A 24,999-nucleotide genomic window follows, 5' to 3' on the forward strand; every position below is an offset into this window, starting at 1 on the left:
CTCAAAACGTATATTATAATCAGCCATATTGTTTCTCTTTCATCATTGTCTCATGAAGAGACAGAACAGGAGTCATATCTGCTTTGGGAACCACAGAGACATGAAACTCCAGAGCTGGTCATCAGAAAGCTCAAAAAAAAACTAAGCTCAAGCTCAAAGAGGTTTATGTGAAGTCACAAAAGATGTCAAGTTGTAACACTTTACCTCTCTAAAATATTGGGCCCACAGAAGGAGGAATATCTTCTGTTCAAAACAAGCACATTCTCAATCACGGGTTTAGAAATCCTCACAGGGATGGATTCTGTAGTTCATTGGACCTCTCCTTCCCAGAATTACTACAAGAGACAAGCACTTCTCATTTGTTGCTTAGTGGTGACTTCTAAGCAGCAAAATAATTCTGTGGGATCCCTTTAACACCCAGCCCTGTTATCTGTTAAAAAAAAAAAAAAAAAAAAGAAAGAAAAAAAGGAAAAAGATAAATCTCTGACTGAGCACAATGGAAACATTCAAGTGTTGTGTAAAAAAATATCTCAGCAAACTATCCCTACATTAAGAGTCTCTTGCGTTAAGAAGAGCCAAGAAAGAGTCCTTACATGGAGAACTTTAGAATCTTAGCACATTAAGATCTTTAAGATTATTAAGCACTGGTCACTAATTTTGGCAATTTACACATTATCAGTGACTGCTACACGTGGTACTGTTTTACCTATACAAGTCATGGCAATTTTTAAACATCTTTGCCCCGCAAAACAAATACGAGTTTGGAAAATACCAATTCCCTTTTATAGCTGGAGGACTGAGGAAAGGAGATCAAAAACATTCATAATGACCTTTTGATATTTCATTCTCTTGTGGCCTCCTAAAGTCTGCTGCTTGAGAGATGTACTAGTTCTCCGCCATGGGAAATCTCTTCCAAGCACTGCTTTCCATTAGAAGGACTCAGATCTCAGATTAGAGCCCCATCCCTCCTAGAATATGTCTTCATCTATTGCCAAACTGATAATACAGTTTAATATATTTTCCATTTCTCTCACTAATAGTCCTTCCCTTTTATGCTATGGTCAACTCCCAAGGAACCACAGCAACCACAACTGTAGAGCAGAAGGACTGAGAAATGAGGACAGAAAAACAACTTTGGATTCAAGAGCCCTGGAAAAAAAATATGGATTGTTAATTATTTAAAATGCAGAGCCCACTTTTTACATAAAAAATAAATACATCTCACAGTCTGGGGGAATGAGATGCAAAGTTTTGCTCTGGTGACTTATTTCCTTACACTGTATTACAGAACATGCTGTACAAACAGGCAAACATAGGAGCTGCAGGCCTGAGAGGTCTAACATACAGAAAGATCTCAAATCCCATCACCTTGAAGATCTCTCCTGCTTGAGGCTCCTTGGCGAGGGTGGCCTCGTCCAGCCCATCGTAGGCAGACGTCACATACATCTCCGCGTAGTCCTTTCCTCCAAAGCAGCAGGAGGTGATCCTTGAAGTCGGCAGCCTCACAGTTTGGATTCTTTTTCCTGGGAAGAAAATATGTGACAGTTTCCAATTACCTTTTTTACAGGAAAAATGCAAATGTGAAATTACCGTGAGTGAAGGGGGCACGGCTATGGCTGTTTACAAAGAAGGCACTGCCTTTGCAGTGGAGCCCAGCTCAGGCAGTGCTCTCCTCCAGAGGTGCCCTTGGAGGCCTGGCTGCTCAGGCAGGCTGTCCCACAAGCATGGTTCAGTTGGGGCAGGCCTCACCTGTCTCTGGATCAATGCGGATCACTCTTCCGCCATCAATGCAGGCCACCCAGAGCTTCCCCTCCACATCAATGCACATCCCATCAGGCATCCGCTCCTCCTCCTCCAGGTGGTACACCATTCTGGGGCAGGCTGCAGGAGAGGCACAAGACAGCTCTCCAGGAATGTCTCGTTATGAGCAATGCACCCCTGAATTTAAATATCAGCAATTACCTCTCTCTCTCAGGCAAAGATCAAGAATTGCACTTACTTTGAGGGCCGGCAAAGCCCCCATTTTGATTAGGCCTGGGGGCCACATGGGCTACAGCACAGGCCACACAGACCCCATACCAAGCATGTAGGCAGTGGCAGAGCATCACTGGGATTTCATATTTTGGGGAGAAAATCTTCATAAAATCCATTTTAGAAATCCTTTCTTCTCAAATTTAGACAGCAGAGAAAGCAACAATGTGAGTAACCACAATTATTTTGTAGCATTTTCACCCACGATTACACCAAGGTCACACTGACCGGAGCACAAGGGATGAAAGTTCAGCTGTTCCAACTCCCATGGAGCATAATAGGTTGATACATCCCAAAAATACTTCACAGTTTTGACTGAGGTTCTATCAGACAAGCTCATATTTGAATTTTCTTTCTGCATAAAAAATATCTGTCTAAAAAATGACTTTATGTGAAATTCATCCAACATCTTCAGATAACTTTACCTTCAGAACTAAGAAACTTTGGTGGCAATGATAATTTGTTTTTTAAAATACATTTCTGTGACATACTTGCATGCTAATTCTGCATTCACATTTATGAAGTGAATATAATTGAAGCATTCCAGTAGATGGCAGTCAAGAATAAACAGCACCCTTGTTAGCATAAACTAATTCCTGGGATAAATGGCTTCAACCCTGCAGCTCCTCAGGGACAGCTCTGAACACCAGCCATCTATCCAGCTGAAAGTGCCAAAGACAAGGGACTGACAAAAGATAGTTCACCTGCAGTATAACCAAACTTGAGAAAAATCACTGTCAGCCTGGAAAGAAGCTGTAAACACAAGATAAGAGATCTGTCAGATAAACCACAACATATCACATCCTCTGGTCTTGCTGCAGAAAGAGCAAAAACACTCCTTGTGAACTCAGAAAAAGTGTGTGTACCGATCTTTCCAGTGTGCACATCATAGTTGAAGGCATGCACAGCATACGCCAGGCTGTCAATGTGAAAGAAGGTCCTGTGGTCCAGGGACCAGTCCAGACCATTGGAGATGTCCACTTGGTCTAACTGTTTTATTACTGATAGGTCAGGGAAAAGAGTATAGAGAGCCCCTTGCCGTCTTGCTCGGACCCCTGGTGCCGTCTCCTCAGCCATCGTGCCTGAAACAAAAGCAGGAGAAGTGTTCCTTAGGATGGAAAAGCTTGTTCCTACAGAAACCACACTTAGTCAGAAGTTTCCTTTAACTTTTATCAGGAGTCCTAGCAACAGGCATTGTTGTCACACTCCTTTAAGCTTTCATGACTTCAGCTATTATTCATTGGATATTGAATACTCTAGTGCAATAGGCTGCCTCAGATAACGAGTACATCATCTCCAACCCAAGGTAACACTTAGTGACAAAGCAGCTGAACTGTGGAGACATTGTGAGGATGAAGAGTTTGTAGAAATGGGCCTGGAGAGGTCCCTATACACCAGGGGGTGGTAAAAGCCATGTGGGAAACAGCAGGGTGGTAGAAGAAGAGAAAAATCCTCCCCTTGTGGCAGTGAAAATGGGACAAACTGGATGCAGTCAGAGTGGTGAGACAGAGAAGAGAGGCTGTCCCAGGCAGGTGATACTGGCCAATGGTAGGACAAGCTTCTGCATCTCAGTGAGCTTTCAGTCTTAGGCAGTGAGATTGAGAAGAAAGCCACAAGATACCAAAGGATGAGGTTTGGCTTACAGTCCTCAAAGGGAAAAAAAAAAAAAAGGATGCAGGCAAGTGTCATATGCTCTTGTTTTTCTGTAGGCTGCTTTTATTATTCAAATGCACCGTGACCTCAAAATATAGGTGCTGCAAATCACATGGCTACCTCAGAAAACAGTAAAGAATAACAGAGCTGAGATGTTTTTTTTAAGTCAAACTATTCTTCAGTGTTGCATTCATTATTTAGTTCCGAATCAGCAGAGAGAGCTCTGCAATGAAGGCTGGTAAGCAGCCTATAAGGAGCATTTACATTTTCTTTCAGCTGTGACAATCTGTTTCTGTTGGTTTCATATCTTGTGAGATTTCTGAGCTACTTCTACAACATTTGGCCATACCTGCTGTTGAAATCACTGATCCACTCTGCACAGCCAGGAGCAGGTGTGCAAAGTGGGTTTTCTTTAACTTCTCTCCTATTCTCACTCTGAAGTCCAATGACGCATCATCCCTAAAGCATAACTGGGAGCCAAAGGTATCTTCTGATCTTAGCAAATACAAAAGATGACATGGCTGGCTGACAGATTAAGTGTGAGGCCATTTCCTCTCTCATCAGTCGCTCTCTGCTCCCACTGTGGATGGCTGTGCTTGGGAGGAAAACAAGCACAGGGGCATCCTGGCTGCATTGGAACCAGTGGCAGCCCAAGGCTTTCTGCCAGCGTTGATTCCCACAGGCTGACCACGTGCTGCAGATTTTGGGGAAATGCCACCTGCCAAGTAGAAGCAGAGCCTTCCTGCCTGACAGTCCTTGTGGGCAGCCCCTGCCCTCATCTAGATCAAAGGATTCAGGTTTGCATGTCCTCCTCCACTTGGTGATGGGAGGCTGAAGCAGCAGCTGAGCACAGCACTCACAAGATCACCCACACTGGCGACAGTGGTTTTTGTGGGGAACTCAACAAAGGAGTTGATGTGGAATAAAATGCACTACATAAAACACACCATCATTGGATCCTCTTTGCTCCAGAGGAAAATTCTGCTGGGACTTACCAGCAAAGTACCTCCCCTTTGGATCCACTTTGCCGTCATTGAACCTGTTGTTGAGTTTATCCTGCTCAAGCTCAAGGATGGTGGTGACCTTCTGGGTGTCCCAGTCCAGAAAGGCAAACCTGGTGCCCAGGGTGATGACATAGCCCTGGGGCTGCCGCAGGGCCACAGAGCTGACACGGGCATCTGTGGGTGACAGGAAGCACAAAACGTAGACACCTCCAGGCCCACCAGGTACCCTGACTTCCCCCACCTCTCCAAGGGCACCCCTGACCCAAGAAAGGCCCAGCTGATGCTAACACAGCAAAGGCAACATTCCTCCAGTCACCTCTGCAACCTCCTCCCCTCTTAAGGACCACATCTTGCCATCTTCTTGTCCTCCAAATATCCCCACCTCCTGGGCACACACAGCCCTTGGGACAAAACCTTTCCCTCTGCAGACACAGAGGAGACCCCTGAGACAAGCGCATACCCCTGATGGCAGTGCCCTTACCCACAGACACACACTGCACCTCACGGCTGACCGCGCTCCAGCGGCAGACTTTTTGGCCATTAATGTCGACGTAGACAAGTGCGTTCTCCCGTTCTTCCCAGACTGGGCATTCTCCCATCCGGTTCTTCTCCTTCACGACAGATTCAATTCTGATGGAGGAGGACATGGCTTGAGGGGGAGAGAGTCAGGAACTGGTTTAACAAAATGCTCTCCGTCTGTGCATTTTTCATACTGACAATGCTTGAAAGCGGAATTTGTGATTGGCAAAGCCCCTCAAATCCCAAACAGTAGAGTAATATAGGAGGCTCCTGTAGACATGGTCTCAGGTTTTATCCTACCTGCTCTGGTTTGAGCAATCACCACCTTTACACAGCTATTGCAAAACAGAGGGGGCCTTGGCTCCCACAATCAGCACTCACAGAGGTGCCATTGCTGCACCCACCCATCAGAGATGAGAGATGTGCCCTGGGAGCCGGCCAGCCCCTGACACAACACTCTTCCTATAGCTTACTATTGTTTGCAGGCATTGTTTCCCAGCAGGTGAACTGAGGATAAGATTTGCTGATAATTCATTAGCACTAAATACACTTCAAAGTTAAGTGGGAAGAGCCAGTAACCACCATGAGTGAAAATGTCCGCATTTGGGAGGCAGGGACAATTCTGGCACTTTGGTCCCAAGGTGAGGGCAGTACAATTGAATATAGAATATATCCTTCTCTCCACAGAAACAGTGTCTGAAGAAGATGCTGAGAGTGAGGGACCAACATATTAATCACTAAGAAGCGATTTTGTATGTACACATTAAGGTATGGGGTGGCAGCTCTTAGACTTCATTGGTTCTTTGCCCAATTGCTATGTCCATACGCCTTTTATATGCAATATATACAGAGCATCTCTGGGTCTCTGCTTTGACACCAGACTCTGCTGAAGAAAGATGCAGGCAACATCATGTCTAAAGTAAAAATCCAAATACACTACGAGGTGCCAGAAAAAAAACAACCTCCTAAAACCCCATTTTTGTGCAGCACCTCACAGCTGCTGCCCACAGCACTAACATGTCAGCAATGAGCATGCAAGAAAAAAATTATACTTCCAAGCAGAAACCACCAAATCCTGCCATATTCTCCCCAAAAGGAGTACAAGAGGCTAAAAACACCCCAATCACTCTGGCTGTGTCCCCTCTACAGAATGTCATCAGCATTTCAGCCTCCTAAACCCCTTATAGGAGTGAGGCTGTATGCGCTATTTCCTCTTAGGTATGAAGAACTAATGTCAAAACATCCACTTGAAAATGAAAAGCAAAGCCAGTACAAGTCAACAACTGGCCTTACAAGGCTCCTTTACCGTTTTACTCCCTCCCCTGCCAGCAGACATCGTTTCATTTTTAGTTTAGTTTAGCTCTGGGAAAGACAACAGACAGCTGAAGCTTTAATGCAAATACAGAGCAACAGCAGCCGTGTACAGTGAGGAACTGTAAGCACCATCTTCCCCAGGCCATCAGCTGATCGCTTCCACCAAGCTGTAGGGCACCAATGCGAAACTCCACGGGTAATCAAAACAACACACCTGCTGAAGAAAGGATTGCAGGACTGGGGCTGATGCCTCTTTTCCAACATGAAACTGGCTGCTGTTTTCAGAGCTGATTAAAAATGAGTAAGGGCTGATGCTATCAGCAGCGGGCAGGAAGCCGGCTGTGCTTTCCATGCAGTCAGCAGGAGAGGCCATGGGCCAAGCAGCACAACATATGATGGGAAAAGTCCTTGCTCAGTGTTTTCTTGTGTCATGAGAGCAGGAGAGGAAGACAGACACAGCACTACACACATGCCCTGGGGCTAGCTCTGTCTTCCACAGTTTAGGGGCAAACAAGTATTTCGGGTGACAAAAAGGTGTGTTGAGGTGGCTTCCCAGACTTTATTTTTCCCCCTTGTCTGGCATTGGCCATTTTCTGGTCTATGGAAGTACAGGCGGGTGATGCTGAGTGCCTCTTCCCACCCAGCCCTATGCTGCAGAGGGAGAGTGGTCCTGTGTGGAGTCAGGAGTAGGACTTGATGATCCTCCCAACTTGGAACATTTTATGATTTAAAGGTGATAACAATGTGAGGAGCAGATAAGGACATGGCAGGGACAGAGCCCAGCTGGGGGACAGCCACAGCCACTCACAGCATTCTGGCCCCTGGCAGAAGCCTGTCCTGAACTGGCACACAGGAGCAATACATTTCCTTACCTATGTAGGAATGTAACAAACACACTAAGTTCATGCTCAAATTACTCACCCAAGATAAGCAAATAACTGAGTTAGACCACAGCCATCATCGTTTCAAACCCAGAGATAAAAACTTCAGAGCCCTAAGCCAGAGACCAACTCTAATGTTTCTCACCAAAGCCAGTAGCACTCCCAGCCCCAGCTCCTGCCATGCTCTCACAGCTGTGCCCGGGCTGAGGACAAGCTCCAGGCTGAAGCACAGCACGGACCTTCCACCTCTACCACAGAATCATAGAATTAAGGTTGGAAAAGAGTTCAATAATCACCCAGTACAAGTACCAGCCCACCCCCACCATGCCTGCTAACCACGATATACTCACCAGTGCACCTGGATCCCAACAGAGTTCTGCCCCCAGTCCATTCTGCACCATCTCTTTGTGCCTTTCTGCCTCCCACCCCACTGACTCCTCATCTACCACTACTCCAAGCATCATGTCTCCCAGCCCAGGGCACCGTTTTGATGTCCCTAGTGCCTGCCTTCCCAGAGGCCATCTCAGAGGCTTTGTGGTCTCTGGGCACAAGTGGTGCAAACCTGCAGCAACCCCCGCCATGCACTTTCATCTGCCTTTAACTGTCAGTTTGCAAAGCACGAACGTAAAGCAAAGTTGGCCATGCACACCTGTACCTGTACCTGTGGCTGGATCTACCCACTCCCTTGCAGCGCTTCCTGCTGGGCTCTAGCCTTGCTGATCTGCTCCGGCACTGCTTTTATAAGCCCCAGCTCTTCCCAACAGTGCAGCAGGTGGAGCGTAGCAAGGCACTAGCGCACCTTGCATATTAATGCAGTGTTTAAATACTGTTATTTCTCTCGTGTTACCTACAGGCATGCACTCAGACAATAGCACTGAATTTGTTATTGCGGCAATGCAAGCGCTCAGCAAATCTGTCGTTCCTCTCCTTTTTTCCACCGGACCCTGAATTAGCCTTGCATCGCTTCTTCTCCTTACAGTACAGTCCAACTTTACTCCCTCTGGAAACTTTGCTTTGCGTATAATTTGGCCATCCCCAGCCCTTAAAGTCTTTCTTGCAGCCAGCAGTGCAGTCCTGGGGACAAGCAACATGGTTAGAGCTTGTGAAAGCACAGTCACTAACATACTCCAGAAAGCCACTCACCCCAGAAGTCCACTCAATGGCGCTGTCCAAAAACCAGAGGAGGACTCCTCTCCTTGAGGGTTCCCTGCTGTAGGATAGATACGAGCCCTTCCCAACCTTCAGCTGGGAAGAGCTGCAGCTCCCCAGGCACACAGCGCTACCTGCTTTTATTCTGGCAGCGCTCTTTTGCCTGCAAAGGATCATTTGAGATTTCCCCAGCTTGGTTGGGAATAAATATGCTTCACCTATGACTATAGATTTTGGTCACGAGGATGAAAAACCCCTCAGGGCACAGCAGCTGCTCCTCCTGATACAGTTTCTCCTGTCATTGGGCTCTTGCTCAACCCTACATGAAATCAAGTAAGTGCCATTAATAAGGCAGGGACTGAACAAAAGCCAGGAAGCCTTCCTCATGCAGGGAGCCAGTAGGTGGGAGGGAAAGGCCGAGCAATAGAAACCTCTCAGACCATGTATGGGCCCACGCTCTGTCAGGAAGCTCCAGTTAGAATATGACCCAGTTCCCAGGGCACTGGAGGTAGCTCTGGCTTTGGCATCAAGGGCTGCCGCAGCGCAGTCCTGCCGGGTTTTGGCAGTGTGGTAAGTACAGCTCTGCCAGCAGAGTGGGCTCTTCCTCACCACTCAGTGCCTATGAAACCAGTAGGAAGAAGTGCAGCAGGTATCTTATGGAAGGGAGAGACGACAATTCTTCCTAGAATCTTTAGCTAAGTCTCCTGTGCCTGCCTACCCTCCCAGAGCAGTGGGCACAGAGGTATGTGCCCAAGGTGCCTGCCTGCAACCACCCCACACATGGAGCAGAGGATGGGGGCATAAAGCAAATTACAAATGAAACAGGAGAATAAACAATAAAAAGAAAAGAAGTTCGTAGAATCATAGAATGACCTGAAGCAAAGAGGACCTCAAAGATCATCGAGTTCCAACCCCCCCTGCTATGTGCAGGGTCGCCAATCACCAGACCAGGCTGCCCAGAGCCACATCCAGCCTGGCCTTGAATGCATCCAGGGATGGAGCATCCACAGCCTCCTTGGGCAACCTGTTACAGTGCGTCACCACCCTCTGTGTGAAAAACTTCCTCCTAATATCTAACCTAAACCTGCCCTGTCTCAGTTTAAAACCATTCCCCCTTGAATTATCACTATCCACACTCGCAAACAGCCGTTCCCCCTCCTGTTTATATGCTTCCTTCAAGTACTCAAAGGCCACAATGAGGTCTCCCCAGAGCCTTCTCTCCTCCAAGCTAAACAAGCCCAGTTCCCTCAACCTTTCCTCACAGGAGATGTGCTCCAACCCCCTGATCATCTTAGTGGCCCTCCTCTGGACCTTCTGCAAGAGCTCCACATCTTCCTTGTGCTGGAAGCCCCCGGCCTGGATGCAGTACTCCAGATGGGGCCTCACAAGAGATGAGTAGAGGGGGACAATCACCTTCCTCTCCCTGCTGGCTACCCCTCCTTTAATGCAGCCCAGAACACAGTTGGCCTTCCAGCCTGCAAACGCACACTGCTGGTTCATGTCCAGTTTCTCATCCACTTGGACCCCAGGTCCTTCTCCACGGGGCTGCTCTCAAGATCTTCTCCCAGTCTGTATAAATACTTGGGATTGCCCCAGCCCAAGTGCAGCACCCTGCACTTGGCCTTACTGAACCTCATTAAATTCACATGGGTTCACTTCTCCAGCATGTCTAGGTCCCTCTGGAAACAAATTATTTCATTAGAGGTGAAAGTCACAATATCCAATGGTTTATTAGGGTGAGAATCTTTTACTACAACAAAATATACCATTAGATATTTCAGTCTAAAAATATTCCACGTATTTCATTATTTTTTTCATCCTTTCCTGATGAGATACTGTAATTGTGTTATGGTTTCAAGGCAAAAGATGCTGAACACCCAGATAAGACCTTCTGACTTGTCTTGCTTAAGTCAGTTTTCTTGATTCCATTCCAAAGAGTACACATCTAACCCGCAAATGGATATGGTGGGATTCCTTTCACCCCAAGCCCAGTGATCTACCAAAAAAAAAGAGAGGGGGGAAAAAAAAAGATAAATGCAATAAGTCACCACTACCAAACATTCCTCTTTCACAATCAGACTTGCTTTAATTTAGAACAGGATGGTGTCCAACCTGACATACTACTGCGTTGTGTATCCAGCAGCTTATCACAGGCTGGAATTTCAACCTACACTCTTTACACACTAAGCAATCACAGGCCAGAGGCCACTCCTCAGTCCATTGTCCATTCCCCAAAAGCCTTTTCTCAGATGCTGCCAAGCCTTAGTTCTGTAATGCCCAATGTAGCTTTTGATATGCACCTATACAGAAATGAGGGGTCTTAAAAACACAATCCTCAGGTGATGTATTTTTTAAAGAGAGTATTTGATATGATATGATATGATATTATTTAGTTATACCTAGAGGATAAATAAAAGCAGATGTTTTTATCTGCCATTGTTTCGGGTAATAAATAGAAAACTCCCTCCTGGGAGGGGAGCAGTAAGAAGAGGTGAGGGCGTAGGAAATTTGCACTGCCAGCTACAATATGCCATGCATTACAGGGCCTACGGGATATTTCCTGACCCATTTTATTTGCTAGTATGGATGTTGCTGGTAACAAATTTTAAATAGAAAAACATTTTCAAATCTCTGAATACATTTAAGTTTCTCCTCCTGCAACAGGAACCAAAGATATGAGCTTTGCATGTACGAATGACACTCTAACAACCACCCTCCTCCTGCTTCCCACCACTCCAACTGTTGTGTTGTCTAAGTGCAGAAGGAAAAAAATAAACAGCATTCTAAAATGAAAGGAAAAAGACTCATTCACCTTGAAAACCCCACCAGCCTGCGGCTGCCGTGAGAGCCACTCTCTATCCATCCCGTCACTGGCAGAAGTCACATACATCTCTGAATAATCCTTTCCTCCAAAGCAGCAGGAAGTTGTCTTGTCAACAGGAAGCTTCACCGTCTGGATTCTTTTTCCTGGAGAAAAGCATGCATGCTGTTTCTTGTTTGTCTACTTACAGCCAGAAATTTAAACAAATTATTGCAAATAAGCCCCGTGGAACCAGGCGCTCTACAGAAGCAACAGGGGAGGCCCTGGGAGGTCCCATGCTGTGCTTCAGCACACTCATGGACACAGAAGGCAGGTTTCTGTTAGCCACACTGCTGCCAACCAGGTGTTATGTGACAAGTTTCAATCTCAGTTATCACAAATGAATCGCGGCCCAAAACCCAAATTAGAGCACGTCCTCTAATTAAACGCTAACATCCATAGCACAGACATCCACATCTGAGCTCATCATCTAGGCTGCCATATAGGCAATGGAAATGGGATTTAATTCCTCCCTAAAACAGGTCACATGAAACCTGCCCCAGACCTGCTGACTTTTCTGTTTTAACTACAAAGGAAGCCCGGAGCAAGCAAAGCTCGTGCAGCTCTCGCTATACCGCCACTGCCTGAAGTTAAGGAAGATTAATTCCTAGAAGATTTTCCTGAAATTTTAATAACCTTTCAAATACAGCTTGTATAAAACAGAGATCACGGGACACGTCTGAAGTTTACAAAAAACTCAGGGCTACCATACTTATTATGCCAAGAAATAACTACCACCCTAATGACAGAAGTAAACAGATTGCCTCTGGTGTTAACCAGAAGATTGCTGAGACACTTCAAAGCAGATTTTTCTACAACTCCTCCAAATTCAGGGCAATATAATAATGGCTTGTAGCCATCATGCCTGTCTTGTTTACCTACAATTGACCTTCACTTTCTAGAAATACATATGAATCCCTTACAAAATATGTCATTTCCCTGGCTCTTCAGTTATGTCTGCACAAGGCTTGGTCCCCTTACAGTAACACACTGTTCAGGCTGTAACTGCAGGATAGCAACCTCGATGTTGGGAACTCTACAAAAGAAAGAAAGAATGGCAAATTGGGTCGGCTGAACACCTGTGAGAAGTTTTTGGTCAGCTTAAGAGTAAGGTATCGTTTCCCAGGATGCGTTCATCAAAGCACTTTTGTCGTACTTATTGTGTCCTCTAAAAACTTTTGCCTCACCCAACAAGCTGAGCTTTGGTCTTCTGCAGTGCAGTATCAGTACTGCAAAGAACTGACAGAAGCACACAACAAATGGCTTCACCTGCTCCACAACACTGAGCAGGGCACAGGCACAGTTAAAAAGAAAGCCGTAGCTGTAGGTGTCCCTGTTCATTGCCAGAGAGTTGGACTAGATGACCATTAAAGGTCCCTTCCAACTCAAAGGATTCTGTGACTCTACTTTTATTAAGCCGCTGGTGTAGTTCAGACACAATTTTGGCACAGGCCCACCTGGTTGGGGTGGCTACTCCCCAGGGATAGTTTGGGCTGTTTTTGGTGTGAGAAGTTACACTGGCTGTGCAGTATAAGTCACGGTTTGGCACATGGTACAGGACTAAGGGACCCATTTTGCTTGCTAGCATGAATGTAGCCCATAATTCCAAAACTTGGGACTGAGAGGGGTGTGTGGGTTTGTTTTGCTAAATGCCCTCACACAAGAGTTGGACACTTTTATACTGCCTTGCTTTCATTTCCAAAATAAACGAAAGAAAACAGCAAGCTAATAGTGGTGAAAGAACCTCTTGTATGAAATAGGGAAGTTTGACTCTGGGATTCCTGATGTTGCATAAGAAACTTCTTTGACACTGACTCACAGTAGAAATCAAAATAAATATTTAGAAAAAAAAAATCATAACCAGTGTAAAAGCGCTTGGGTTATATACAAATGTGGCTCTTCCCTTCTTTCCCTGAGAAAAGTAAATTTATCTAAATATATACAAAAATTGGGTGAGAAGAAGCCCTGTCTGTTGCCTGGGAGTGACGAGGACCAAAATGAGTTCCAAGGCAATGATCCTGCCAACTGGCTCCAGCAGCACTTAGTGGTTACTCAGTCAGCTGGAAGTGGAGGGATTACATGGCTAAATGGGTTATGTGGTGTCTTGTAAAACACTCCAGAGGCCACCCTAAAAAAAAAACTGTCTGACACAAAGTCTGAGCAGAAAGGAGAGGGAAGGGCACCGAGAGGGTGAAAACATGCATCAAAAGAGAAGAGGCATGAGCCCATGAGATAAGGGAAGAGGTCCTGATTGTATTTGCAAAGTGGTCCCAGGGGAGAATGGCCTGGATGGTACTGCTTACAAAACTCTGAGATGAGCGATGTCTTCCTGAAGATGTGAGAAAATCCACACCTGGCTACTCTGAAATCCACCTGAAAAAGTATTTTTCTATGTTTGGTTTCTGTAGATGAGAAAAACCTTAATAAAAAATTTAGACACCCCATATAATCAAGGGATATAAAAAAAAATCAGTGAGGAAGAATTGGAAAACAACTAATTTCCCATTAAAAGACATGGATTCATAAAGCCAGGTCACTAAGTGACTGGAAGGTAAGACAAAAGTTGGCACATACACAAGTTAGACATCCCCTTTGAGTCCTTTGGAAAGCCAGTAGGGTCAGTCAGCACAGCCTTTCCCTGTAGCACATCCTGAATCCAAGGGCAGAAGCTACCAAAGCTAAAGAAGCCCCAACCTGAAAACCTGCTTCACCCTGAACCTCAGAAGTTACATTTAGAAAAGACACCAAACCAACAAGTTTTCTTGCCCAGAGCTGCTGGGATCTTGCAGCTGGAGCTTTGTCCTCCTGGGGTTGTGTTCCAGGAGGACAGGAGGAAATCGCACAGGTTGGCAGAGCCTTGGGTGGGTATAAATAAAAAGGAGAAGGGAAAAGGTCACCTGAACCTCAGTTAAGAGAACCTGGAGGAGTCAGAAGAGAGGTGGCAGCCTACTTGGTGCATACATGTCAGGGTCTGTAGCATGCTGCAGAACAGGCCCACATCAAGGGATGCTGGCATCCCTTAGTCTGCAGCCCTATAAAACCCCATGAGTTCTGTTAGAGAAGGACCAGCGCAGTAAATCCTGCACTGCATTACGCAAACCTGTGCTGTCTGAGATTTGTCAAAAACAAGTTCTCATTCTCACTCGCTGGCCCCTTGCAGACAGTGTGGTTCAGTCTTTCTCAAGTGCTTTACAAGAGTTTATACCCAGACAAAATCATGCCTGGCAGACCACCAAGGATGAAATGGGAGCAGCAACACATGGCAGGCTCAGACAATGGGCACACCCAAGACATTACTGTGGGAATGATAAAATGCTGTGGGATTCATTAAATATTTTTTTATGATTTCAGTTGCAAAATGTATCATGTAAATAACGTTCAACAATAAAAAAAGATAAATGTTGCTGGCATCGGTGCCATGTGAAACTTGTATTAACTTCAGCAGGGTGCCCAAAACAAAACAACACGTCAAAAAAGCAGGACAAAAAAAAAATGGCTTAAATCACCATTACCATTTCATAGCTTAATAATAATTTTCCATGTCATTTATTATCAATAAGGTGTATACTGATATTCAATTTAAGGGATGCGAGAGGATGGTAAATCTTTGGTGGATACAAGAGGATGTCACTGTGTGACACCCAGCTAGCACCCACCCACCAAGGGTAATAACACAGCTAGGAGAAATCTCTGGATACACCGCCCTCATCCTTATGGCAAATTTCAACTTCCCAGACACCAGCTGGAAATATCATACTGCCATGACAAGCCAGTCTGCAGAATTCCAAAAGAAAGCTGAAGATCACTTCCTGTTACAAGTGTTTCCAAGTAGGAAAGGTGCCCTACTGAAAGGTGACCTACTGAACCCTGTTGTTGAGAAGTGAGAAGGCTGATAGTAGGCAGCAATGATAAGTGGCCATCTTGGCCACTGTGGTCATGAATTATCTGAGTTCAACACTTCTGGTGTAAGAATAAGGGCCAGCAGAGTTGGTGCCCTAGGAATCAGCTCTGGAGGGTTTAGGGGTCTGGGAGAGCTGGGTGATTTTTAAGAACCACCTTTCAAGAGCCCAAGAGCAGGCAATTTCATTATGCCAACAAGCCATACTGGCCAGTGTGGTGTCAGACTACAAAATAGGCTGTTCTAAATATGTCAAGAGTGAGAAGAGGCCTAAGGAGAACACTGGATTGGTGCAGATGGTCACCTAACAAGTAGGGATGAGGAAAAGTCAGAGTCATATTCAGTGCCCTCTTTGCCTGTATTTAATATTTATATTAATATATATATACTAATATTAATGACAGATCTTGAGCTGCCCAATCCTCTGAATTGGAAGACCATGACCAGGGGAGCACTGACTTTCCATTTCTGGCCACTGAAATTATAAGGGACCATTTGTAACAGTTGAATGTTCAGAAGTCTATGGGGCCTGACAGGAGTGGACTTCAGAGTGCTGAAGGAGACAGCACATTATAGCTGGACAGCTCTCAACAGTTCACCAAAGACTGCGGAAGCCTGGTGAGATCCCCACTGATTGGAAGCCAGCTGATGTTACACCCAGCTACAAGAAGAGCATAAAAGAAGATGTACAAAACAACAGAGCTGTTACTGCTCCCTGCAGCTCCCTGAGTAGGGGAAGCAGAGGGAGACAACAGGTTCTGCTGTTGGGAACTGATGGCAGGACAGAACAGCACAAAGTCGCATAAGGGGAAGTTCAGACTGGGCATTAGGAAACATGTATTTGCCATTTAGGTGGTCAGACATAGGAACACGCTTCCTAGAGAGGTGCTTAGAGTCCCACACCTGTCAGTGTTTGAGATGCATTTGGATTCCTCAATAATATGCTTTAGCTTTTGGTTAGCCCAGAAGCGATCAGGCAGTTGGACTTGATGGTCTTCACAGGTCCCTTCCAACTGATCTAGCTATTCTTATGTTCTATTTAAATGTTCTATTTTAACTCAGTCAGTTCACACATGTAATACTAATTCCCCATGGCAGCTTTACCTTTTCCAATCCAACAGAGGCTGGGAACAATGGAACCTTATTTACACAGCTAGCCTCTAGGAGCAACAGCCACTTGTTCAAAATAAATTAATAAAAAGACATAAAAAGAACAGTTGTACCATTTCTGTGTTGAGGGGAGAAAGAAAAACTCACTTCTTTTTTTCTTTTTTTTTTTTTTTTTCTTTTTTTTTTTTTTTCATAGACTCATAGAATCACCAAGGTTGGAAAAGACCTAAAAGATCATCCAGTCCAACCGTTCACCTATTACCAATAGCTCCCACTAAACCATATCCCTCAACCCAACATCCAGTCTTTCCTTGAATACCCATAGGGTCGGTGACTCCACCACCACCCTGGGCAGTGCATTCCAGTGCCTAGCCACCCTTTCTGAGAAGTAATACTTCCTAATGCCCAGCCTGAATCTCCCCTGCCACAGCTTGAAACCATTCCCTCTGGTCCTATTTTTTTTCTAATGCAGACTTTGCAAGGACTCACCTGTCTCAGGATCAAGGCGAATCACTCTCCCACCATCATAGCAGGCTACCCAGAGTTTGCCTTCTGTATCAATGCACATCCCATCAGGAATGCTCTCCTCTTTTTCCAGTTTGTATATACTCCTACGGTTGCCTGCAAGGTAGAAGAAAAAAGCACAACTAAGAGATGCTCTCTTCTCATGTATAACTCATGCTCCATATTTAGAATAGAAACGAATGATTTATATATATATCCATATATATATATATATATCCATATAAGGTATATATATATTCAGAACGTGAACTACATATTCTAAAAGCAGACTTAATTCTTTCAAGTATGGTTTGCTTCCAGTCAGAAAACTGGAGATTTTCAAACAGACTGCTGAAACGTGCCAATTATCAGCGTTACAACACAAAACTGACCTTCAGCTACATAAACTGAGAGTTTATATAAACAGAGAGTTAGGAAAAGCAGTAACTTCAAAGGCACACTGTCAACTTAAAAACAAATAGTTCTATCTGAACTTCTATCCACTGTTATTAAAGAAAATTAAAACCAACTTTCCAACATTGTTTATTTTATGCTCTGACAACTTCAATGTTTCTCGTATGTTGTAATGCTTTTAATGAGTTTCCTTTGTGCTCCCAGGGATTATCAGATTGCCCACAGAAAAATAAGCGGGGGGAAGGAGGGAGAACCACACCATTTCCTAAAGAAAAAAATAAATCATAAACCAAAAACACAGTAAAGACACCAGGGCAAGATGCTACACCTACAATGACTTAAAATGTTTTAAAATTAACAACATTTCAAATTGACAGGGGTCTTTTAAGGCAAAATCCCACAGTCTGTGCAATCAAAAGCAATTTCTTAGTCCAAGTCACTCAAATTTTTGTTTTGCCTGAGCATGTAGGAGCCCTTATGGGCTTGTTGTGCTTTGTTTTAAATTAGCGAAGGAAGATTTTTGAGTTACTGATTTCCAGCTGTTGCTAAGATGTGTCTGCTTGGGATTTAAAAGAACAAAAAAAGCTAGCCTCGTGCAGCCATAGAAATCTAAGCTTACAAGGAACACTGCCCTTTTCATGGAGGAAGATCAGATACACACCATGTTTAGTAACAGGAGCCCAGACTACTACTCAAACTCCTTCGTGCAATTGAAATATTTTATATTAGCTACTGCCTCTGGTTTGTTTGAGATAAAGGCCTACGGGGGAACAGATGAGTTTTAATATGGCTTCTGCTGCTTTGTTCTAAGGAGGATTCTGAAGAAGTGCATGCAAAGCTCAGAACATAATTCATCCTCTTGGTAATAACCAGAATGAAAACTAACATCACGTTCTTCAAGCACAAATAACTGTTTTAAAATACCACAGTTCATACCAATTTTTCCAGTTTGGAGGTCATAATCAAACGCATCCACTGAGTAGGACAAGCTGTCAATGTAAAAGAAGGTTTTGTGATCCAGTGACCAGTCCAGCCCATTGGAAATGTCCACCTGATCAAAGTGCTTCACCACAGAGTGGTCAGGGCAGAGAGTGTACAGGGAGCCCTGGTGTCTCTCCAGCACTGCAGGTCGAATCTCTTCAGCCATCGTACCTGTGCGGGGCCATAAAGCAGGTTCAAAAGGAATGAACAGGGTTTGGTGGTCAGCCCCTCGCTGTGATGATGCCCACAATGCCAGTAGGAGAAGGGAGCAACAGAGGGACTTCAGGGTCTTACAAATAGAAATCTCATCTCTGGGGCTTTACATTGTCAGCTGATAGTGGGTCTTGAGAGGATGTGGAAAAGCAGGCTAAGGTGTCTTAAACTAGGCAGACCCTGAATAGTAGCCCTCTTTTTACAAAAAGAATCCTGATTAGGTGGTGGCCAGGTGATCCAAATGCATTTCTAAATGGGACTAAACTCTAATGGAAGACAAAAATACCCTCATTATAAACTACATAAAAAAATACATGTGAACTATATAGTTTGTATTGCCAACACTGCATCTCCAACTGACTGCTTTATACTGACAGTAAAACCACAGAGGAGGAGCAGGGTGAGCACTGGGCAGCAGTAGAAAGGAGCCAGATGCAGCATACCTGCAAAATACCTCCCTGCAGGATCCACTTTCCCATCGTTGAATCGGTTGTTTGCTTTATCTCTGTCCACCTGAGCAATGGTGGTTACCGACTGCTCTTTCCATTTCAAAGCAGCAAACCTGGTTCCCAGTGTGATGACATAATCCCCCGACTTCCGAAGAGCCACAGAGCTCACAGGAGCATCTAGAAACGGGAAGGGAGGAATGTGCCAGTAATGGCAGATTAGAATGCAGTACTTAAATAAACAACAACAAAAAAAAAAGAAATGAGTGTGAAGATAACATCTCTGTAAAAGCCTCCAATCAGATGCAACACAAAGGAGAGCAACTTTAAATAGAGCAATAAAAACCGAGATAGGATCTAACTGAAAAGACTTAGGAATATGCACAGGACTGATGACCAACTCACAAACTAAAACATTTGCTGAATTGATATTGATAGATATAGTTCTGCTAATGCTTACAACCATCATAAGCCATCAGTGCTACCAAAAGGAGCCACTCCCTGCTGGCCACCAGCTCATGGCATCCCTTGGTTTGCAGCCCTATCAGAGACACCACCACACAAGAAACACAATGCAGGCACTGGCCCAGCCGCATGCGTTCTGATGCATGGGGAACAGAGAGCAGCAATATGGGGGCACAGGTTTAGAGTGCAGACTGCTCCAGCCACCCCAGTGCTTCCCAGACCCATCCTTTCTCCATGACGCAGCAGCCTCTATTTGCACATGCATCTTTTCACATGGCCCATTGCACTGAACCAAGGCTGCCTTGAGCTCTGCTGGGCCCTGCTGAGGATGTACATGTGCAGCTCAAGCAGCAGTGCATCAATATGGCACCCTCATCTCACCAAGCTGCAGGGTCACAGTGCAACCTGCCCCAAAGCTCTAAGGAACAGCACTTATTACAGGTTCAGCTTGGCTAACTGTGTCACCCAGATGTGTGCACACACTGCTGAAGCTGCAGGTGACCATGGCTCAGCTACGCTGGCAAGTGGGTGCTGCTTTCTTCTTCCTGACACGGCACCACAGGACAAAGGGTACAGCAGGTCAGTACAGCAGGCCAGGGACAAGGGGGAATGGTTTCAAACTATAAGAGATTTGGATTTGGTGTAAGGAAGAAGTTTTTTTTACTTATAAGGGTGTTGAGGCACTGGAATAGGTTGTCCAAAGAAGTGGTGGATGCCCCATCCATTCAAGGTCAGGCTGGATGGAGCTCTGAGAAATCTGTTGTACCTGTAGGTGTCCCTGTACATTGCAGGGGGGTTAGACCAGGTGACCTTTAAGGGTCCCGTCCAACAGCAACAGCTGTATGATTCTATAATCACACCACCTGTGCAGCCCGAGCCAGGGATGCTGAGGGTGGGCAGCAGCACCGCTGCAGCCAGGTCAGGGGAAGGGAGTTCCAAGTCAGCATCACTCCTCCTCTCATCTTGAAACTGGTAGCTAAGCTGATTTTAGGGTCAGAAAGTCCAGATTAGTGCACTGTGAGGTGATGGGTGGGAAAATCAAGTGGCTTTCACCATGAGTTAGTGAACGTGAGACAGCACTAAAACCCAAGTTAATCTGTGTCAGGAGCTGCCCTGAGACAGACCCATAGAAATTTACATTATCGCTTTCAGAAGTCAACGTACAACAGTTTATTAGTGCTAGCACTCTTCTTTTCCAGAATAAAGCCCTCATCTATAGAGCACAACCAACTATCGAGCATCACCAAGCACCACAGCAGCTCCTTACCCACAGACACAGCCTGCACCTGCCCGCTGGCCGCATCCCAGCGGCACACCTTCCTGCCCGTGATATCCACGTACAGCAGCGAGTTCTGCTTCTCGTCCCACACCGGGGACTCCCCGAGCCTGTAGCGATCACTCCCGATGCACTCGATCTTCACGGACGACATGCCTGAGGGGAAAGCACAGCTATACACAAGCTATACACAAGCTATACACAAGCTATACACAAGCTATACACAAGCTATACACAAGCTATACACAAGCTATACACGGCTGCGGGTGCACAGCGCGGCCGGGCACACGCGGTTCCCCACAGCGAAGCCGTCCCGGCCCTCACAGGGACCGCTCGGCCCAGGCCCGTGCCCGGCCCTCCCCGGCCGCTCCGCCGCGCCTCCCTCGGCGCTGCGAGTCGAACCTGAGAGAAAGAAAGAGCCGATGGCGGCGGTAACAGCGCACCTACCTGCAGCCGGACCACACAGCCGCACCGACACCGCCGCTCTTATACGGCGGGAGGCGGGGAAGGCGGCAACGCGAGCCCGGGGCCGAGGGGCAGCGGCGTGGGGCCGGGCCTGGCCCGCGGCCCTCCCCAGGGCACTGCGGGGCGGGGGCCGAGCCGGGTTGGGCTCAGGGTCGAGCTGCTGCAGCGTTACTTCAGGAGCCATTGAGCCCCGCGGCGGGGAGCCGGGCCCTCGTGGCCCTAAGCCGGGTCTGTGCTCAGAACAGTGCGGTTTCACTCACGGTGTTCCCACCTCGTTCTTCAGTGCTGGGTGCCACTAAGAGTTAGTGATTTTATGTGCTTGCATGGTGCTACCGCAGCTTATGCTTAGCATCCAGTGTTATCTTTCTGCCCTCACCGTGTAGTGCACAGCAGGATTCTGCCTCAGACCTGAGGCAAGTTATTATTGACTGCCAGCGCAGAAAACAAACATCCATGGGAATAAAAAGTGCCACAGTAGCTGTGGGTTTTGTGCATTTCCCTCTAGTCCTATTGCTGTTACATGGTGGAAGAGGCCAACCCCCATCTCACCACAACCTCCCTTCAGGCAGTTGTAGAGAGTGATAAGGTCTCCCCTCAGCCTCCTCTTCTCCAGCCTGAACAATCCCAGCTCCCTCAGCCCATAAGACTTGTGCTCCAGACTCCTTGCAGTTTTGTTGCCCTTCTCTGGACACGCTCCAGGGTCTCAATGTCTTTCTTGCAGTGAGGGGCTCAAAACCACTCAAGGTGCAACCTCACCTAAGTTGAAACTCAGCTGTTGCTTTTCACAAAGCTCAGCTATGTGTGCTGCTCTCCAGGTGCCCTAATTGGATGCAGGGCCAGTCACTGCCTTTGTCAGCAGGAGATGCTCACAGCCCTCCCCCACCAGCAAACCTCTGTGCTCCTCAGCCACCTCAGCCTTCACAAGTGCAGTTGGAGAGCATCAAAACAAGCTGTGTATTGACACACACTCTGGGAGAAAATTAACAGCTGATGTGCACTCCAGGTTACAACACCATCTCACTCTTCTGCCCAAGTGTCAAATGTTTTGACCTTAGGCCTCTGGTTATGTGGCACAGTGCTTCTCCTTTGACTTTTCTGTAATGGCTAACCCAGGCTTGCTGAAAGACTAAACAGAGGAGTCTGAGGGTTCGGTCACTGGTGAGTGACTTCATGAAGAGTGACTTGGCCTCAGGTTTACCAGGGGAGGAAAGACAAGACGCCAAAGGAGCTGATCACTTCCCACTGCTGCACTGCAAATCAAATATTTACCACATGATGAGTGCTAAGGGACACACAGCATCCCTGCGGCCTACCACCACCCGGTGGCTCAGAGGTGTTTGGTGGGCCTGCCTGTTCCAACACCTGGTAGGGCTCCTTGCACTCACTGAGCTCCAGCTGTATGGGAGTGGTGCATTATCGCAACCACTAATAGCAAAAGGCATGAGAGATCCCACAAGGGGAAAACGTAGCCCCACCCAACAAGGAGGGGTGGTGGACAACTTCATGGCTTGTAAAAAGAAAGCAGTTCTTGCGTATGTGGGTTCTTGAGAGCCTGCAGTTCTTCCTTCTCCTCCACGCTGCCAAGGAAGTGAACGCAGAAGGGATTAGGAGTCCTAAATGGGGGGAATCTTTTCTAAAAAGAATTACACCGAGTTACCGTGAAGTCATATCAAAGCATTTAGCCTTAAAAGACCAGATTCTGTCACAGAACTCTCAAAGGTACCTTTTACTTATTAAGATTTATTGGGCAGGCTTCTTTGAGCATCGTTTCTTGCGTGATGGGCACAGACCCAAGAAAAAGCATCGCACACCTCAGAATGGGGTGCTATAAATCAAGCGCATGGTGCGGCCCCTCCCGCTGCAGATGGTTTCTCAAACACACTGCCACACATGCCTCTCAGCTCCTACATCAGCACAGCACCTGCTAGCACGAGTTCCTGCCATCCCAGGCCACCTCACAAAGCTCGAGTGTCCAGCCAGGCCTCCCCAGCTCTTTGCTCCTCCAGCAGGGAACAGGGCGCCTCAGAAAGGGTGAGCATTATTCCAGTGGAGCACGGCCAAGAAATGTTTCCTAATGCCTTGCTTTCCTGCTCTTTGTACCCTATGTGGCCTGGATTTGCATTTTGCTTGCCTGGGGAAAAAGAAAGATCATTGATATGTCCTGTGGCAGCTGCAGAACTGCAGCCACAATGGAGGCAGTATCGGTAACAGTGCCCTCAGTGTTCGCAGCTCTCAGGCACACAAGCCCTTCTTCAAGCCCAAATCAGAAGCAAACCTCAAATTAACTGCAGGTTTGGGACAACTGCTCTGAGCTTAATTCAGTGCATTCAATCGGACAGTTTGAGAGAAGTCTGTTTTCCGGATTAGCTGCCTGTGACCCATGTAAACGATGACTTGCTCAGTTATTCCACAGCACCTGGCCTATCCATTTCTCTGCTTTTAGTCTTATTTTGGCCAGGGGAGACAGGAGGTAAGCCTGTGTCCTTTCAGAGATAGCAGAACAATGCTGAGCCATCAGCTGGTCTAGTCTTATCCAGCCAGATGCAAATGGAGCCCAACACAGCAGTGATGCCGGGCAGCACCACCCCAGGAGATAAGAGAGGTGGAGCCATGGAGGAATGCACTCAGACCCGGCTGTTCAGGTGGCGGCAGGTGCCCTTGGGAGCAGGATGGCTGAACGATTTCTCCCCTCAGCCATCTCATCTCCCCACGAGGACCTGCATTTCTAGAGCCAATGCCATTTTCCCAAATGGCACACAACGCATTCTCTTTTCCCAAGTGCCATCCCCAGCGGGCTCCCTGCGGTTACTGAGGCCTCTGCAAATATGAGGAGTGGCGTCTTGATGTCAGTCACAAGCTCAAAGGCTTTTGGATGACCAGGAAGTTTCCTGAAGACATCTTTTATGCATTGCTGTTGCATTAGGTTTGGAATTCCTCCTCAGGTCACCAGCCTACCAGTCTGGCAGCTGGCAGAACGCCTCAGGAACCATTAGGGCACCCTGTAAAGGAATGCCTGTCGCAGTGCCCAGTGCTCATCTCCAGGATGAGGGCAGGTGGGGCAGCACCTGGGGGAAAAAACAAGAGACTGGAAAAATGTCTTGAGGATGGCAGGGTAAAAAGAAGCCATAAAGGTGTCATTAGCAAGCCTAGCAGATTTAGAACAATGCCCCAGATAAGGCAGCCCAGCCAAAACAGATACCAGCTTCAGGGCTCTGGGAGAACAACAGCCCCAGACAAAAGGAAGAAAGGCAGGGCAAGGTGGATCTAGGACACAGCCCCAGCCATGAGAAGCCTGCTGGAGAAAGAGATTATCTGCAAGCTTTACTCATAGAGGCAGAGAAACTAATGGGCAAATACCTGAGGCTCCTTACACAGCAATATAAATTTACCCAAGCTACATGTGAAGGGATTAGCTTTAGAAACACATGCATGCACAGCTGCTATTTGAAAGCAACTCCCCAGCTGCTTTGTAATAAAATAGTTTTGCTTCAAGAAACTGTGCTTGTTGTCACAGCAATCTATAACTGTCCCATCACTGGAGATAAGTCCACTTGCAAGAATGGAGAATGGACTGGAGCTCAGGTGTAGTTATTCCAGGATAGAACCATAGAAATTGAGTTGGAAGGAATCTTTAAAGGTCATAAAGTCGAACTCCCCTGCAGTGAATGGGAGCTTACAGCTACATCAGGGTGCCAGCCTGTTGGGGATGGCCCAGACAAGCAGGCAGTGCTGCAGAATGGCACTATAAAAAGTGTCAAGGCCTGCCGTGCCATGATGCTGGCATAAAGGAAGATTTAGAAGCAGAAGCAGAGCCCA

At 46.5% G+C, this 24,999-nt stretch overlaps 3 protein-coding genes across 6 annotated transcripts in view; all 3 read right to left on the minus strand.

The window, feature by feature from the left end:
• The window catches only part of PLCXD1 (phosphatidylinositol specific phospholipase C X domain containing 1), a 29,375-nt gene extending 29,038 nt beyond the window's left edge, over positions 1–337 (minus strand). Inside the window, exon 1 of the mRNA XM_015851281.3 lies at positions 205–337. The gene's annotated coding sequence lies outside the window, so the exon portion shown is untranslated. The remainder of the gene's footprint in view (positions 1–204) is intronic.
• LOC107307805 (regucalcin-like) lies at positions 293–5,474 on the minus strand. Of its 3 annotated transcripts, none has more exons than XR_014940791.1 (6): positions 5,170–5,474; positions 4,680–4,862; positions 2,898–3,113; positions 1,750–1,938; positions 1,369–1,523; positions 293–430 (listed from the first exon to the last, which is right to left on the minus strand). XR_014940791.1 is itself a non-coding variant. In XM_015851309.3 (6 exons), the coding sequence occupies exons 1-6, from the start codon at positions 5,333–5,335 to the stop codon at positions 380–382; spliced, it is 903 nt and encodes a 300-aa protein (XP_015706795.2). In that variant the 5' UTR covers positions 5,336–5,474; the 3' UTR covers positions 293–379. The 3 variants fall into 3 exon arrangements, 2 of the variants coding, with proteins under 2 accessions (XP_015706795.2, XP_085388543.1); XM_015851309.3 differs by having other exon boundaries at positions 1,750–1,881; XM_085532417.1 differs by lacking the exons at positions 293–430; positions 1,369–1,523; positions 1,750–1,938 and adding an exon at positions 2,555–2,693.
• A 4,788-nt stretch (positions 5,475–10,262) lies between these two features.
• Positions 10,263–21,220, minus strand: LOC107307715 (regucalcin). 2 transcript variants are annotated; one of them, XM_015851234.2, is made up of 7 exons: positions 21,166–21,220; positions 20,710–20,874; positions 18,975–19,157; positions 18,274–18,489; positions 16,909–17,040; positions 11,364–11,518; positions 10,263–10,547 (listed from the first exon to the last, which is right to left on the minus strand). In XM_015851234.2, the coding sequence occupies exons 2-7, from the start codon at positions 20,870–20,872 to the stop codon at positions 10,497–10,499; spliced, it is 900 nt and encodes a 299-aa protein (XP_015706720.2). In that variant the 5' UTR covers positions 20,873–20,874; positions 21,166–21,220; the 3' UTR covers positions 10,263–10,496. The 2 variants fall into 2 exon arrangements, with proteins under 2 accessions (XP_015706720.2, XP_085388502.1); XM_085532376.1 differs by having other exon boundaries at positions 21,121–21,220.
• Between the last annotated feature and the right edge of the window lie 3,779 nt (positions 21,221–24,999).

Source organism: Coturnix japonica, chromosome 1 (genome assembly GCF_054131305.1).
Source record: "Coturnix japonica strain WE chromosome 1, WE-NBRP24, whole genome shotgun sequence".
Taxonomy (NCBI): Eukaryota; Metazoa; Chordata; class Aves; order Galliformes; family Phasianidae; genus Coturnix; species Coturnix japonica.